At 37.3% G+C, this 16,127-nt stretch overlaps 1 protein-coding gene across 10 annotated transcripts in view; it reads left to right on the top strand.

The window, feature by feature from the left end:
- Positions 1-16,127, top strand: part of CB1H4orf33 (chromosome B1 C4orf33 homolog) — a 119,726-nt gene that overhangs the window by 20,578 nt on the left and 83,021 nt on the right. For 8 of the 10 annotated variants that reach the window (XR_006216778.1, XR_006216777.1, XR_006216781.1 and 5 more), the window contains exon 6: positions 274-428. Coding sequence is in view for 2 of the 10 variants with exons in the window: in XM_042983905.1 (XP_042839839.1) it covers positions 274-379 (106 nt within the window). In the remaining 8 variants the exon portion in view is untranslated. Of the gene's footprint in view, positions 1-273; positions 2,186-3,277; positions 3,476-16,127 lie in introns of those variants that run through there. The other 2 variants (XM_042983905.1, XM_042983904.1) reach the window with 2 other exon arrangements.

Here is a 16,127-nt window from a genome sequence, read left to right as displayed (position 1 = left end):
AATGAGTCAGGTTTTGAGGGTTGATTTTTATTTCTCCCCTCAGCCATGAGGGAGCTTTTGCAGAATTGAGAGTGCTTTGAGATGTGGTGAATTTCAGAGCTGAATGTTTCATAGAAAGAATGAGAAAGTTGTACACATAGAAAACATCTTACCTTTGGTATTTTTAAAATAGAATGTTGTTCTGTCACAAATGTGACAAATAGCCCTTGAGGACAGCTGTTTCACAAATGCATAATTCATTTCAGTTCCCACCTTCTTTTTCTTTGTGTTTAGCCATTGTCTGGAATACTTTAAGCCTTTCAATTTTAACACACTGCTTGGAGAAGAATGGAAACAACCAGAATCAGAGCTGTGGCTTATGGAGAAATCTGATGTATAGGAGTATAGTAGATGATCATATCAATCATTTCTTCTCTGTATCTTTTAAGGTAAACCAATAATAAGTATAATCTCTTTTAATCATGGTACCACCAGCACATTTCAACAGCAAATATTTTCATAGAAGTCAGTGAAAATACAGTGTCTCTGTGGCAAGTTGTATATGAGTTAACAAGAAAATTGAAGGTTTGTAGATGAGTTTATCTAGTAAGTTAAAATGTTCCTCAGAGTCATTTAGTCCAGAAGCGACCATGTCAATGAGTTCTATTGTCTGCCTTACCACCCTCAACCCAAATATCTCCAACTCTGTTAACCAAAATCATTATTTCTCTTCCCACTTCCCTAAACCTCAGTCAGCCTGAGACTGGAACATCTTATTTGCACATGTTTTAATTCCATGTAATGTACAATAATTCTTTACTCAGAATCTTCTGCATTCTTCAAGTGGGTTGAAAACAATGACCTATTTCAGCTGAGAAGGAGATCCACATTTGTTAAGGCACCATTAAGATACATATGTATTTAACCAGCTGTTTTTCCTGTCTTGGAGGCTATTTTTAGTCTGTAGAAGGAAATGGAATGAAGTAGCCTTGAATTTGGGCAACTGATTCTACTTTTGTTTACAAACAGATGACACTTACTTATGTATGCTGTTAAACCAGATGTGAAAATGTTTTTGCTTTATTTTGTGAGCATTAAACATTCCTGGTCTAGAATTTTCAAATTTTGTGCTATAATATAGCTCAGAGTTTGAAGCCATCTAGCAGATCATCTGTGAACTTCTCCACTAAACCTGTTTCTCCACTAGCATTCTTAACTCAGAGGTTAGTAGCCTCGCAGAAGAATTTTTATTGTACAGAATACACAACAATATACTTTATTCTCTTGTTTTTTACTAACAGAACTTGAATTTTTAGGGGCATTGCTCAAAAACATTTTTCCAGATTCCTTTGAAGACAGAAATGGCATGATAAAGCAGCTCAGGTTAATGTGATATAAGTACACAGTATTAGGTGGGGATTTAAGGAAAGATGACTTGAAGATGAAAGATTCAGCTGTCATACACTTTTTGTCCTTTGCCCTCCCCTTTCCTTTTTCCTGAATTGCATAATTGGAACCTGAGGTAACACACTAGCTGTATTGTATCAATGAGGAGACAATCCAGGGAGAGCTGAGCAGCAGGGCAGAGGAGCCTGGATTATAAACAATGCAGTAGAGTAACATACCATATCTGGACTGCCTACCTATTGACTTCTTTATACAGGAGAAAAGAAGCTGCCTAATTTGTTTCGCCAAATTGATCCATAGATTTAATACAATCCCAGTTAAAAATCCCAGAAGGCTTTTTTGGGGTCTAAATTGACAGACATTAAAATTTTATGTGGAAATGTGAAGGACCTCAAATAGCCAAACAATTTTGAAAAAGAACAGAGTTTGAGGACTTACATGACTTGACTTCAAGACTTACTATTAAACTTCAATAATGAAGACAGTGTTACATTGGCATAGATTTAGACAAATATATCAAAGTAACAGAAACCAGAAACGAAACAATATACAGTCAGTTGATTTTTTAACAAAGGTGCCAGTGTATTTAAAAAGGGAAAGGATATCTTTTCAACAAATGGTATTGGGATAGCTGAAAAAAGCATGAAAACAAAACCTTGACCCTCTACTTAATCTACATAAAAATTAACTTATATGTGACTGGTGAAACGAAAAAGGTTCTAGGAGAAATCTTCATAATCTGGAGTAGAGAAACATTTGTTTTCAAATAGGACACACAAAGCACTAACTTAAAGAGAAATTGGACTTCATCAAAATCAAAACTTTCTGTTCCTCAAAAGCTTCCATTAAGAAAGTAAAGAAGCAAGCCACAGATTGGAATAAAATATTCAAAATACCCATATCTGACAAAAGACTCTTACCCAGAATATATAAAAACTCCTACAAACCTGTAATAAAAGGAGAAGCCAGTTAAGGAGCCTTCACAGACACTTCACAGAAAAAATATACAAAAGGCCAATAAGTATATATAGAAACGCTCTCAACATCACTTATCATCAAGGAGATGCAAATTAAAACCACAAGATACCACTAAATGACTAAAATTACAAAATATACACACTGGTTAAATGGCTAACACTAAAAAAGACTGAGCAATAATGAGAATGTGGAGTGCCTGGAACTTTCATACACTATGGATAGGAATGTAATATATGGTACAATCACTTTGGAAAACTGGAAATTTCGAAAGTTAAATACACACTCTGTTTTTCAGTAGTTTCATGCTTAAGTACATACTGAAGAGAAATGAATGTTGATGGCAGTTTTATTCATGGCACAAAACATAAACAATCAAGTTTGTATCTATAGGAGAATGGATATACAAACTGTGATCTAGTCAGACAATGAAGTACTACTTATGAAAAAGAATGGACTACTGATAAATGTAATAACCTTACCTGAATCTCTAAAGCATTACATTGAGCAAAATAAACCAGACAGAACATTCTGTATAACTAATTATATGATGGCCAATTATAGGCAAAACTAAGCTGTAGTGATGGATCTCAGAACGACTATTTTCTCTGGGTGAGGTCAGGGGATTCAAACTGGCTGTAAAAGGAACATGAGGAAATTTGAGAGGGGAGCAGTTGAAATGATTTGTATATTGATCTGGCTGACAGTTATATAGCTGCATATATTTGTCAACATTCCCCAAGCTGTATATTTAAGATACATGATTTTACTATTGTGAATTATACCTTAATAAAATAGAGTTATAAAATAAGCTGTAAATTAAATGGAGTTAACTTCTACTGTGTATTGTTTCATTGAACAGTCACTAGTGCTAGTTAAATGTGGCTTATTAACTAATTTTTTTTCATTTATTAAGTATGTTTTCTATCTGAAAAGAGCTGGTGTAAGATGAATGCTGACTTTTACAAAAGACTGTAAGTGTCCTCATAACTACATATGCTGGTGTCAGTGTTAGGCATCCTAGATAAATTCAGAAAATATTTTTAAAATCAACAGTAGCAACTAATTTGATAGGACAACAATATGCCAGTTTTATATACAAAAGGCATATTTGTGGGGTGCCTGGGTGGCTCAGTCAGTTAAGTGTCCAACGTTGGCCAGGTCGTGATCTCACAGTTTGTGAGTTCGAGCCCCACTGCGTCGGGCTCTGTGCTGACAGCTTGAAGTGTGGAGCCTGCTTCAGATTCTGTGTCTCCATTTCTTTGCCCCTCCCCTGCTCAAGCACTCGCTTGTTCTCTCTCTCTCTCTCTCTCTCAAAAAATAAACATTTAAAAAAATTTTTAAATAGTCTGCAATGCCTTACCTATAAATTACCTGAAGCAGTTTTATAAACACACATAAAACTATACCCTGCCCCCCGCAAAAAAGATACATTTAGTGTGTCCTGATTTGAGAAGTGAATCTGTCATTCTGAATCACAGGTTCAGATATAAAGTGGAACTGTTTATAATATGGGGGGAAAGTAAAGTACAGATATTTTAGATATAATCATAGCCATGTAAAATATTGAATTTGAATATTGTGGTTTGTGAACTTTCTGAAACCTGCTATGTATCCTCTTCTTTTCTGTTTAGGTGTCTTTAAAATATCTCTTAGCTTTATTTTGACCAGATAAGAAATATTTTCCTTCTTCCAATACTAAGTAAGCAAGAGCACTTATATAAACATTTTCTTTTGAAAGGAACATATAGTTCAACCACAGAATTTTGGAAACTTTGTCCATTAGTAAGATACAAACAATGCACCCTATAGAAACTTAGCATTTGAGAATGGTGTTTGTAATCACTGTTTGAAATTTGCTTTTCAACCTCAGGACCATAACAGAATAATCATTCTTTTATTTAATATATGTATAAGTCCATTTCCTTGCTATGTTCTGAATTGTTTACTATGGCATCAGATTTTCTCTTCTCACCACCTAAATAGATTACACAGTGCATGCATTTGTTCAGGTGTTTTCTCATGCTTTTTCACAGCTCCAGTAAAATGTAAGTCATAGTCCGGGGGGAAATACAGTAGTCCCTCCACCCCCTATATGCTGTTTTGATTTAAGTGGTTTCAGTTAGCTGCAGTCAACTGTTGTTCAAATATATTAAATGGAAAGTTCCAGAAAGAAACAATTCATAAGTTTTAAATTGCATGAAATTTTGAGTATCCTGATGAAATCTCACACTGTCCTGTCTAGGATGAGAATCATCCCTTTATGCAATGTATCCACACTGTATATGCACTACCCAGCCATTAGTCACTTAGCAATCTGGGTTATCAGATCAGCTGTCACAGTATGGCAGTGCTTGTGGTCAGGTAGCCCTTATTTTACTTAATAATGGTCCCAAACCTCAAGAGTGGTGATACTGGCAATTCAGAGATGCCAAAGAAACACCAGAAAGTGCTTCCCTGAAGTGAATAGTTGAAAATTCTCAACTAAATAGGGAAAGAAAAAAATCACATGCTGAGGTTGCTGAGATCTATAGTAAGAATGAATCTTCTATCTGTGAAATTGTAAAGAAGGAAAAAGAAATTCATGCTGGTTTTATTGTTATTGATCCCAGTTTTAGGCATGTATATAAGGTAAAAAACATAGTATACATAGGGTTTGGTACTATCCATGGTTTCAGTCATTCACTGGGAGTTTTGGGAACATATGCCCCACAGATAGGAAGGACTAATGAATACATTGTATTTTTAGCCACCAACTGCATTTTCTTAATTACATTATATTTATTTATAAGAAAAATGTTTCTACTGGTTATAGCCAAATAGCAGCTTTCAAAACATACTAACCTATTTTAAAATTGAAAAAAAAATTTCATACAGTCTATGAATTAGTCCACAAAGAGATCTAATTTTTAGTTGTCTAATTTTGGCCACTTAATGCAAATGATCTACTTTTTCTACTTTTGGATCACCTTACAATTTGGTTTTAAAAAGCAACGCAGTCCTGTTTTGTTTGATTAAAGAAAGACATGTATTTAACGTCCTAAAGTCTTGGATGACTGCTATGTCAACCTCTTATGATTTGATGGCTGTTCTTTTTTTTTTTTTAACTTGTTTTATTTTTTTAAATTTACATGCAAATTAGTTAGCATATAGTGCAACAATGATTTCAGGAGTAGATTCCTTAATGTCCGTTACCCATTTAGCCCATCCCCCCTCCCACAATCTCTCCCATAACCCTCAGTTTGTTCTTCGTATTTATGAGTCTCTTCTGATTTCTCCCCTCCCTATTTTTATATTACTTTTGTCTCCCTTACCTTATGTTCATCTGTTTTGTCTCTTAAAGTCCTCACATGAGTGAAGTCATATGATTTTTGTCTTTGACTGACTAATTTCACTTAGCATAATACCCTCCAGTTCCATCCACATAGTTGCAAATGGCAAGATTTCATTCTTTTTGATTGCCAAGTAATACTCCATTGCATATATATACCACCTCTTCTTTATCCATTCATACATCAATGGACATTTGGGCTCTTTCCATACTTTGGCTATTGTTGATAGTGCTGCTATAAACATGGGGGTGCATGTGTCCCTTCGAAACAGCACACCTGTATCCTATGGATAAATGCCTAATAGTGCAATTGCTGGGTCATAGGGTAGTTCTATTTTTGTTTTTGAGGAATGTCCATACTGTTTTCCAGAGTGGCTGCACCGGCTTGCATTCCCACCAACAGTGCAAAAGAGATCCTCTTTCTCTGCATCCTCGTCAACATCTGTTGTTGCCTGAGTTGTTAATGTTAGCCATTCTGACAGGTATAAAGTGGTATCTAAATGTGGTTTTGATTTGTATTTCCCTGATGATGAGTGATGTTCAGCATGTTTTCATGTGTCGGTTGGTCATCTGGATGTCTTCTTTGGAGAAGTGTCTATTCATGTCTTTTGCCCATTTCTTCACCGGATTATTTGTTTTTTGGGGTGTTGAGTTTGATAAGTTCTCTATAGATTTTGGATACTAACCCTTTATCTGATATGTCATTTGCAAATATCTTCTCCCATTCTGTTGGTTGCCTTTTAGTTTTGCTGATTGTTTCCTTTGCTGTGCAGAAGCTTTTTATTTTGATGAGGTCCCAGTAGTTCACTTTTGCTTTTGCTTCCCTTGCCTCTAGAGACATGTTGAGTAAGAAGTGGCTGCGGCCAAGATCAAAGAAGTTTTTGCCTGCTTTCTCCTCGAGGATTTTGATGGCTTCCTGTCTTATATTGAGGTCTTTCATCCACTTTGAGTTTATTTTTGTGTATGGTGCAAGAAAGGGGTCCAGGTTCATTCTTCTGCATGTCGCTGTCCAGTTTTCCCAGCACCACTTGCTGAAGAGAGTGTCTTCATTCCATTGGATATTCTTTCCTGCTTTGTCAAAGATTAGTTGGCCATACGTTTGTGGGTCCATTTCTGGGTTCTCTATTCTGTGCCATTGATCTGAGTGTCTGTTCTTGTGCCAGTACCATACTGTCTTGATGATTACAGCTTTGTAGTATAGCTTGAAGTCTGGGATTGTGATGCCTCCTACTTCGGTTTTCTTTTTCAAGATTGCTTTGGCTATTCAGGGTCTTTTCTGGTTCCATAGAAATTTTAGGATTGTTTGTTCTAGCTTTGTGAAGAATGCTGATGTTATTTTGATAGGGATCGCATTGAATGTGTAGATTGCTTTGGGTATTATCGACATTTTAACAATATTTGTTCTTCCTATCCAGGAATATGGAATCTTTTTCCATTGTTTTGTGTCTTCTTCAATTTCTTTCTTTCTTTCTATACTTCTCAGTGTGTAGATCTTTTACGTCTTTAGTTAGGTTTATTCCCAGGTATTTTATGGTTTTTGGTGCATCTGTAAATCGGATCGATTCCTTGATTTTCTGTCGCTTCATTGTTGGTGTATAGGAATGCAACCGATTTCTGTGCGTTGATTTTATATCCTGCAACTTTGCAGAATTCATGAATCAGTTCTAGCAGTTTTTTGGTGGCATCTTTTGGGTTTTCCATATAGAGTGTCATGTCATCTGCGAAGTGTGAAAGTTTGACCTCCTGGCCGATTTGGATGCCTTTTATTTCTTTGTGTTGTCTGATTGGAGGCTAATACTATGTTGAATAACAGTGGCGAGAGTAGACATCCCTGTCTTGTTCCTAATCTTAGGGGAAAGCTCTCAGTTTTTCCCCATTGAGGATGATATTAGTGTTGGGTCGTTCATATATGGCTTTTATGATCTCAAGGTATGCTCCTTCTATTCCTACTTTCTTGAGGGTTTTTATCAAGAAAGGATGCTTTATTTTGTCAAATGCTTTCTCTGCATCTATTGAGAGGATCATATGGTTATTGTCCTTTCTTTTATTGATGTGATGAATCACGTTAATTGTTTTGCAGATATTGAACCAGCCCTGTATCCCAGGTATAAATCCCACTTGGTTGTGGTGAATAATTTTTTTAATGTATTGTTGGAGCCGGTTGGCTAATATCTTGTTGAGGATTTTTGCATCCATGTTCATCAGGGAAATTGGTATATAGTTCTCCTTTTTAGTGGGGTCTCTGTCTGGTTTTGGAGTCGAGGTAATGCTGGCTTCAGAGAAAGAGTTTGGAAGTTTTCCTTCCGTTTCTATTTTTTGGAACAGCTTCAAGAGAATAGATGTTAACTTTTAAATGTTTGATAGAATTCCCCTGGAAAGCCATCTGGCCCTGGGCTCTTGTTTTTTGGAAGATTTTTGATTACTAATTCAATTTCCTTACTGGTTTTGGGTCTGTTCAAATTTTCTATTTCTTCCTGTTTCAGTTTTGGTAGTGGATATGTTTCTAGGAATTTGTCCATTTCTTCCAGATTGCCCATTTTATTGGCCTATAATTGGTCATACTATTCTCTTATTATTGTTTTGATTTCTGCTGCATTGGTTGTGATCTCTCTTTCGTTCTTGATTTTATTTATTTGGGCTTTTCCTTTTTCTTTTTGATCAGACTGGCTAGTGGTTTATCAATTTTTTTTAATTCTTTCAAAGAACCAGCTTCTGGTTTCATTAATCTGTTCTACTGTTTTTTTGGTTTCGATAGCATTAATTTCTGATCTAATCTTTATTATTTCTTGCCTTCTGCTGGTTTTGGGTTTTATTTGCTGTTCTTTTTCCAGCTCCTTAAGGCGTAAGGTTAGGTTGTGTATCTGAGATCTTTCTTCCTTCTTTAGTAAGGCCTAGATTGCTATATACTTTCCTCTTATGACTGCCTTTGCTGCATCCCAGAGGTTTTGGGTTGTGGTGTTGTCATGTTCATTGACTTCCATATACTTTTTAATTTCCTCTTTAACTTCTTGGTTGGCCCATTCATTCTCTAGTAGGATGTTCTTTAGTCTCCAAGTATTTACCTTTCCACATTTTTTCTTGTGCTTGATTTCGAGTTTCATAGCATTGTGGTCTGAAAATATGCACGGTATGATCTTGATCTTTTTGTACTTACTTAGGGCTGATTTGTGTCCCAGTATATGGTCTATTCTGGAGAATGTTTCATGTGCACTGGAGAACAATGTATATGCTGCTGCTTTAGGATGAAATGTTTTGAATATATCTGTTAAGTCCATCTGGTCCAGTGTGTCATTCAAAGCCATTGTTTCCTTGTTGATTTTTTGATTAGATGATCTGTCCATTGCTGTGAGTGGGGTGTTGAAGTCTCCTACTATTATGTTATTACTATCGGTGAGTTTCTTTATGTTTGTGACTAATTGATGTATATATTTGGATGCTGCCACATTTGGTGCATAAATGTTTACAATTGTTAGGTCTTCTTGGTGGATAGACCCCTTGATTATGATATAATGCCCTTCTGCATCTCTGGATCAGTCTTTATTTTAAAGTCTAGATTGTATGATATAAGTATGGCTACTCCGGCTTTCTTTTATTGACGATTAGCATGATAGATGGTTCTCCATCCCCTTATTTTCAATCTGAAGGTGTCTTTAGGTCTAAAGTGGGTCTCTTATAAACAGCATACAGATGGATCTTGTTTTCTTTTCCATTCTGTTACCCTGTGTCTTTTGATTGGAGCATTGAGTCCATGATGTTTAGAGTGAGTACTGAAAGATATGAATTTATTGCCATTATGATGTTTGTAGAATTGGAGTTTCTGGTGGTGTTCTCTGGTCCCTTCTAATATTTGTTGCTTTTGATATATAGACATACATACATATGTACACATACTTTTTTTCCACCTTTTCTCCCCTCAGAGAGTCCCCTTAAAATTTCTTGCAAGGCTGGTTTAGTGGCCACAAACTCCTTTAATTTTTGTTTTTCTGGGAAACTTTTTATCTCTCCTTCTATTTTGAATGATAGCCTTGCTGGATAAGGAACTCTTGGCTGCATATTTTTCTGATTCAGCACACTGAATATATCCTGCCATTCCTTTGTGGTCTGCCAAGTTTCTGTGGATAGGTGTGCTGCAAACCTGATGTGTCTTCCCTTGTAGGTTAGGGACTTTTTTCTCTTGCTGCTTTCATGATTCTCTCCTTTCCTGAGAATTTTGTGAATTTGACTATGATATGCCTTGTTGATGGTCAGTTTTTGTTGAATCTAATGGGAGTCCTCTGTGCGTTCTAGTATTTGATGTCTGTGTCTTTCCCCAGGTTAGGAACGTTTTCTCCTATGACTTGCTCACATAACCCTTCTACCCCTATTTCTCTCTCTTCCTCTTCTGGGGGCCCTATGATTCTGATATTGTTCCTTTTTAATGAGTCACTGATTTCTCTAATTCTTACATCATGCTCTTTTGCCTTAATCTTCCTCTTTTTTTCTGCTTCATTATTCTCTATAAGTTTGTCCTCTATATCACTGATTCTCTCTTCTGCCTCATCCATCCTTGCTGCCGCTGCATCCATTCATGATTGCAGCTCAGTTATAGCATTGTTAATTTCATTCTGACCATTTTTTACTTACTTTATCTCTGCAGAAAGGTATTCTAATCTATTTTTGACTCCAGCTGGTATTCTTATTATCGTGATTCTAAATTGTGGTTCAGACATCCTGATTGTATCTGTGTTAGTTAAATTCCTGGCTGTTGTTTCTTTGTGCTCTTTCTTTTGGGGTGAATTCCTTCGTTTTGTCATTTTGAAGGGAGAAAAGATATTAATGAGATAGAAAATTAAATTTTTTAATAATATTAAAATTTTTTAAATATTAAAATTAAAAACTTAAAAATACACACACACACACACACACACAAAATCTAATAAATGATGGTAGATCCTAGGTGTGTTTTGGTCTGGGTGTTGAAAGTGGTTTGACAGATTAGAGAAAAAAAAGGGGGGGCAGAAATTGAGAGTTTGAAAAAATGAATACACTGAAGTAGACTAAAATGAGATGATGGGAGTAAAGGAGGATTTGAAAAAATTTACACAAAAATAAAAAATATATTAGGAAAATAAGTAAAGAAAAATACTTTTAATAAAAATTAAAAATAAAAATGAATTCTTTCTCTTTCTGTATTCCAGAAAAAGAAAAGAAACAAAGAAAAAATTAAAAAAAATGAAATTGTTTGAAAATTTAAAAAGTGAATACACTGTAGTAGACTAAAATAAAATGATGGAAGTAAAATAGAATTTTAAAAAATTTACATAAAAGCAAAAAAATAGTAAACAATTAAAGAAAAATATTTTTAATAGAAATTGAAAGTAAAAATGAAGTTTTTCACTTTCTGCATTCAAGAAAAAGAAAAAAAAGAGAAAAAAGAAAACAAGTAAATCGTTTGATAATTTGAAAAGGTGAATACACTGGAGTAGACTAAAATAGAATGATGGAAGTAAGATAGAATTTGAAAAAAATTACCCAAAAGTAAAAAATATAGTAAAAAAAAAAATTAAAAATATTTTTAATAAAAATTGAAAATAAAAATGAAATTTTTTTCTTTCTGTATTCAGAGAAAGAATAGTGTAGAAGAGAAAAAAAAAAAGAAAATTGAATAGATAGACCTGCTAGCAGATTGAAATAGTATTGAAATTACTTTGTTTTCCCCTAGAAGTCAGACTATGTAGCCCTTTATAGTCCATAAACCAAGTAGGCGGTGAGACTTGTGTTCTTCAAGAACGAGGTTGGCCCAGTTGGGCAGGGCTCAGTGTAACGGCTCCGTTCTCCAATAAATGGTGCTGCTAGCCTACTGGGATGGATTGTTGCGGCGCTCATAAGTGCTTATGTGCATGTGCGAGAGCGGTGAAAATGGCATCACCCAGCTACCCAGTCTCTAGTATCGGAACTCTGTTCTCTCCGATCGGCAATTGCACACCCATCCTCTGTCTTCAGCTTTCGTCCACTCCCCGCTTTTTCACTGTCTGTGACCGAGCCCCAGGCAGTACCTCTCTCCCAAGTTTTGTCTCAGATGCTGCTGTTTTCCCCAGCCCCTTCTGAAGGACTGCGGCTTTGACCCCTTCCGCCCTTCTCCTGGAGGGTCTCACCGAGCAATGGCTGAATGCCAACTGCACCCAGGAATGCCTGCTGGACCCTGCTGCTGCCGGTCCCCTGAGACTGCAGCCAGGTGCCAACCTGCCCCAGAAAAATTTCACAAGATAGTGTAGCAGCAGCTTTTCAGGGATTATGGAAAATCACAGCACACATCTGGCACCAGGCTTCACTCGTAACGACCTTGTTCCGGCACCAGCGAATGTGACCGTTTTCTGGGGTCTGCTGGGACCAAATGGCTTCAACAGTCTCTACCAAATGTCCTTCCAGCAGTGGAACCACTTTTCCCCATGTGGCTCGAGAACCTCCCAGACCCCACTCTGTCCCTGTGTATTCGCTCTTCCCACCAGAGCACCACCAGGTATCGAGCTGCGGAGTTGCTGCCTTTGCACTCCCCTTGTTTACAGTCTTAATGGAATTTAAACGCTCTCCTTTCTCCTTTGTCCTTTTTTAGTTTAGTCCCTGAGTCTGTTTCCAATTTTCCACTTTCTCTCCAGCTGCTTTTGGGGAGGGGTGCTTTTCCCATATTCTCCCCTGCCCCAGTCTCCGTCCTCTCTGCCTGCAAAGGTGGCTCCCTGCCTGCAGCCACCTTCTCTCTCCCCAAGTTCATCTCCCTGCGCCATGTACCTGCTGAATTCTGTGGTGCAGTTTGTGCAGATTGTTGTGTTAATTCTCCAATCAGTTTTCTAGGTGTGTAGGATGGTTTAGTGTTGGTCTGGCTGTATTTCATGGATGCAAGACACACAAAAAACTTCCATGCATGCTGTTCTGCCATCTCGGCTCCTCCCCTGCGTTGTTTTTTACATTAAAAATATTTTGCCACGGAAAAAGCATTTAATTTTTTGTCCTCTTTTTCCTCTTTTTAAAACATTAGATTTTCGGGGCAGAAGATAATGAATATAATTAAACTGATATTTAATAGGAAGAAGAAAGGATACAAATGGTAAAGCAATTACTCTAAGCCTTCAGCTCTTCCAGTCATGGGAGAGCCATGCTTTTTTTTTTTTTTTTTTTTTTTTTTTTTTAATGCTTATGTAGTTTTGAGAGAGAGAGACAGAGCTAAAACAGGGGAGGGCAGAGAGAGAGGAAGACACAGAAGCCAAACCAGGCTCCAGGCTCTGAACTGTCAGTACAGAGCCTGACTCAGGGCTCAAACCCACGGACCATGAGATCATGACCTGAGCCAAAGTTGGATACTTAACCGAGTAAGCCACCCAGGCACCCCAAAGAGCCATGCTTTTGAAGTCATGCTTCAAAACCAAAGGATCATCTGCTTTTTCCGCATTTAAATTTCCATAGTATTTTAACATTGCCTTATTAGAGCACTTACCTACTGTGCATTAGAAAGTTCTTCTGGCCCATCTGTTATTATCTAAGCCTAACATTTTACTCCAGCAATTAGTTCCATTCCTTTTGGTGCAGGGCTTTGCTGCTGCCTCAGCTGTTTGAAACATGTGCAAGAACCCACTTAGCCATTATGTAACTGCCCTGGATGTGTGAGGTAGCTAATACCACATGGGGCAACTCTTGAACAAGAGGATGGGAGAAAGTGGTTAAATACTTTTCTCTTTTGTTCTTCAGGTTGGCAATTCTGAGGTCCCTCGTCAGAGGGTTACTAAAGGGATCACACTCCAGTTGCCAACTAATAACAGCAGCAGTGGTGGACTAATAACACATTTTATATTGCCTTTTCTTCATTTCCTGTTCTGCTCTTCCTACTTCCCTACTCTTGTTTGCAGTTACTTCACTAAAATCATCCTACATGCAAGCTCTCATCCCAGGTCTCTTTTATGGGGAATTCAGGCTAAGTCAATTGTTACCTGAAGTGATCCTAGAAAGGAGCCTGTCAGGATGGGAATCAGGTCTGAATCACTCGGGGCAATGCAGCGATAGGGACACTATTGGTGGTGGTGATGACTCTAGTGTAACATCACAGTTACTAAGACTGTCTCCAGTGGTAGACTGGCTTGAGGAGCCAGTGAAGGTGAAACATCTGTATAAGTGATAGGTAGCACTTGGCATAGAGACAGTGGCAGTAATAAGGACTGAAGTTCATGGTTTCTTTTCTTTTTAAAATTATTCTGATATTGAAATAATTTTATTTTATATTTCTCCATTAATGAAAACAACAATTTAGAATTTGGAGAGGATTCTGGGAAGATGGTGGAATAGGAAGCACCAGGAATCTCTCTCCCCACCTAGACAACAGTTGCACTGGTGGAATTACCTGATAAAACTTTTCTTTTTTTTAAATTCTGTAATCTGTTGAAGGTGGACTTGACTGCTTTTTGATAAAGTCTTTAGACTGACTTGAGAAAAAAATAAGCAACTACAAACTCAGGGTATACTGTGAGCATCAGAAAAATGCATCTCAGTGTTTGAAAAGTCCTATTTACAGCAGCTGGAGCACAAACACTATGGAAACTCAAACTCAAGGTTTAATGGTAACGATAGCTACACTGCTGAATACTGAGCCTTGACAGGTCTCCTATTTTGAAATGAGAGATATCTAATGGAAAGAGTGGGATCCATGACCTGGGGTGGGGATATTTGTGTGGATGAGCCTCTTCTGGTGTATTTTGAATGCCAGATTTTTCTTCACTCTCTAGGCTGGCAGAAGCAGGTCCTTTAACCTTGTTAGAAGAAATTATCATCAACTTGCCTTGATAGTCCACCCAAAACCCCACCTGAAGCAAGTGTCTTTTAAGTAATCCTTGTTCTCAAAATATGTCATCTCTTCACCAGACTTAAAATAAGGGTCAGACTACAGCCCTTTGCAAGGCATAGTAGAAATAATAAGTACGTGCTGTGCGAAGTATTGTGCACACTGAAAGGATACAGGACCTGGAACAAGGGAAGAACATGTTGGAGTGCATCTAAAAAAGTTAGTATGTGTGGCTGGAAAGTTAACATGGGTTGTTAAACTGGGGGCTTAACATCTTGACAAGGACATCTGGAACTTGTCTTAATATGCTACTGAACTGAATTCTTGAAGTTGGATGAAATGGTGGCTTATAGTATATGAAGCAGAAATGCTAAAATTGCCTTGGTGGAGAATCGAGGAAAGGTCAAAGACTTGGAGAGATGATAATGTTATATTAGACTATAAATGTAGAATGTTATATGAGGCCAGAGAACCTACCATCTGACTATGTTTATGTCAAGGAGAATAGAATAGAAGAGACTATAGAGAGGAACATTGTCATTCTTGAGAAACTCAGTTGTGATCTGGATAACTATAGGTAGCCTCTGTAGCCCAGGACTGAGTAGGCAGTGTTGGCATAGAACTGCGATGTCTAGTGTTGATGGGTATGATAAATTTCCAGAATATCAGATTCCTAGGGAGACACGAATTAACAGAAGCTATGAGAATGTAATTACTATAATGAGCAGCAGGGCTGGAGGTGGCAGTCAGGGTGCATTAACATCAGATATCCATGACTTTAGCTAATAGTTTAAAGTGTACCTAAGAGTGATATGGGTAGCTAGCCAACTTGACTTATATACCAGAAAAAAAAAAAAATTGAGAGCTGGTGGGCAGCAGGCTATTTTCAGCTCTTGGAATAGATCATTTTGATTTGTTACCCTTTCTGTAGATTTAATCCAGTTTTCAAACCCAGGTCCTATTGACTGAAAGAAAAGCTGGATCTTGTTAATAAAATAACCAGAAATTTTGCTCCAAGAATATATGATAAATATCCTCCTAATTCTTCCCCAGGGAGATAAATGTGGACATTTAACCAAATAACTCTAGTCTGAAGAAAGGTGACTACTAAGACATTTGGGATTGCTGAAAAAGGTAAATTCAGTGACTAAGTTGACACTGATAGTGAGGGACCTGAATTGCCATTATGGCCCTCTATTAGAATGGGACACGTGGAGACCAGGTGATCAAGGGAATCTTGGTTAAGAACATCTCATAGTGCGTCCAGTATGTCCACCTCCCACCCTGAGGTCATTCCCAGGAACAGGAGAGGATATTGCAGCAGTTTTGACCATGGTGCGATTGGCCCTGTCACCATTTATTACATGTATACGTTGTTTTAAGAGTTTATTCTTATTTTGGATCTAGGAACAAATGTTCAAGATCCATCAATTTAAAGTGTTTACAGAACACTAGCTTTAAACACTTTGGTTTTCACAGTATTATCTTTTGGGTAACTAGTTAATATCTAAAATATTTTCAATGATTAGTGACTGGAGAAGATTTTCAATGATTAGTGACTGGAGGGGAACGTTACATTTAAAAGTGACTCCAGGGGGGCGCCTGGGTGGCTCAGTCAGTTAAGCGGCCGAC

Source organism: Panthera tigris, chromosome B1 (assembly GCF_018350195.1).
Source record: "Panthera tigris isolate Pti1 chromosome B1, P.tigris_Pti1_mat1.1, whole genome shotgun sequence".
In the NCBI taxonomy this organism is placed as follows: domain Eukaryota; kingdom Metazoa; phylum Chordata; class Mammalia; order Carnivora; family Felidae; genus Panthera; species Panthera tigris.
Note: the sequence above shows the minus strand (reverse complement) of the source record. Positions and strands in the feature narration are given on the sequence as shown.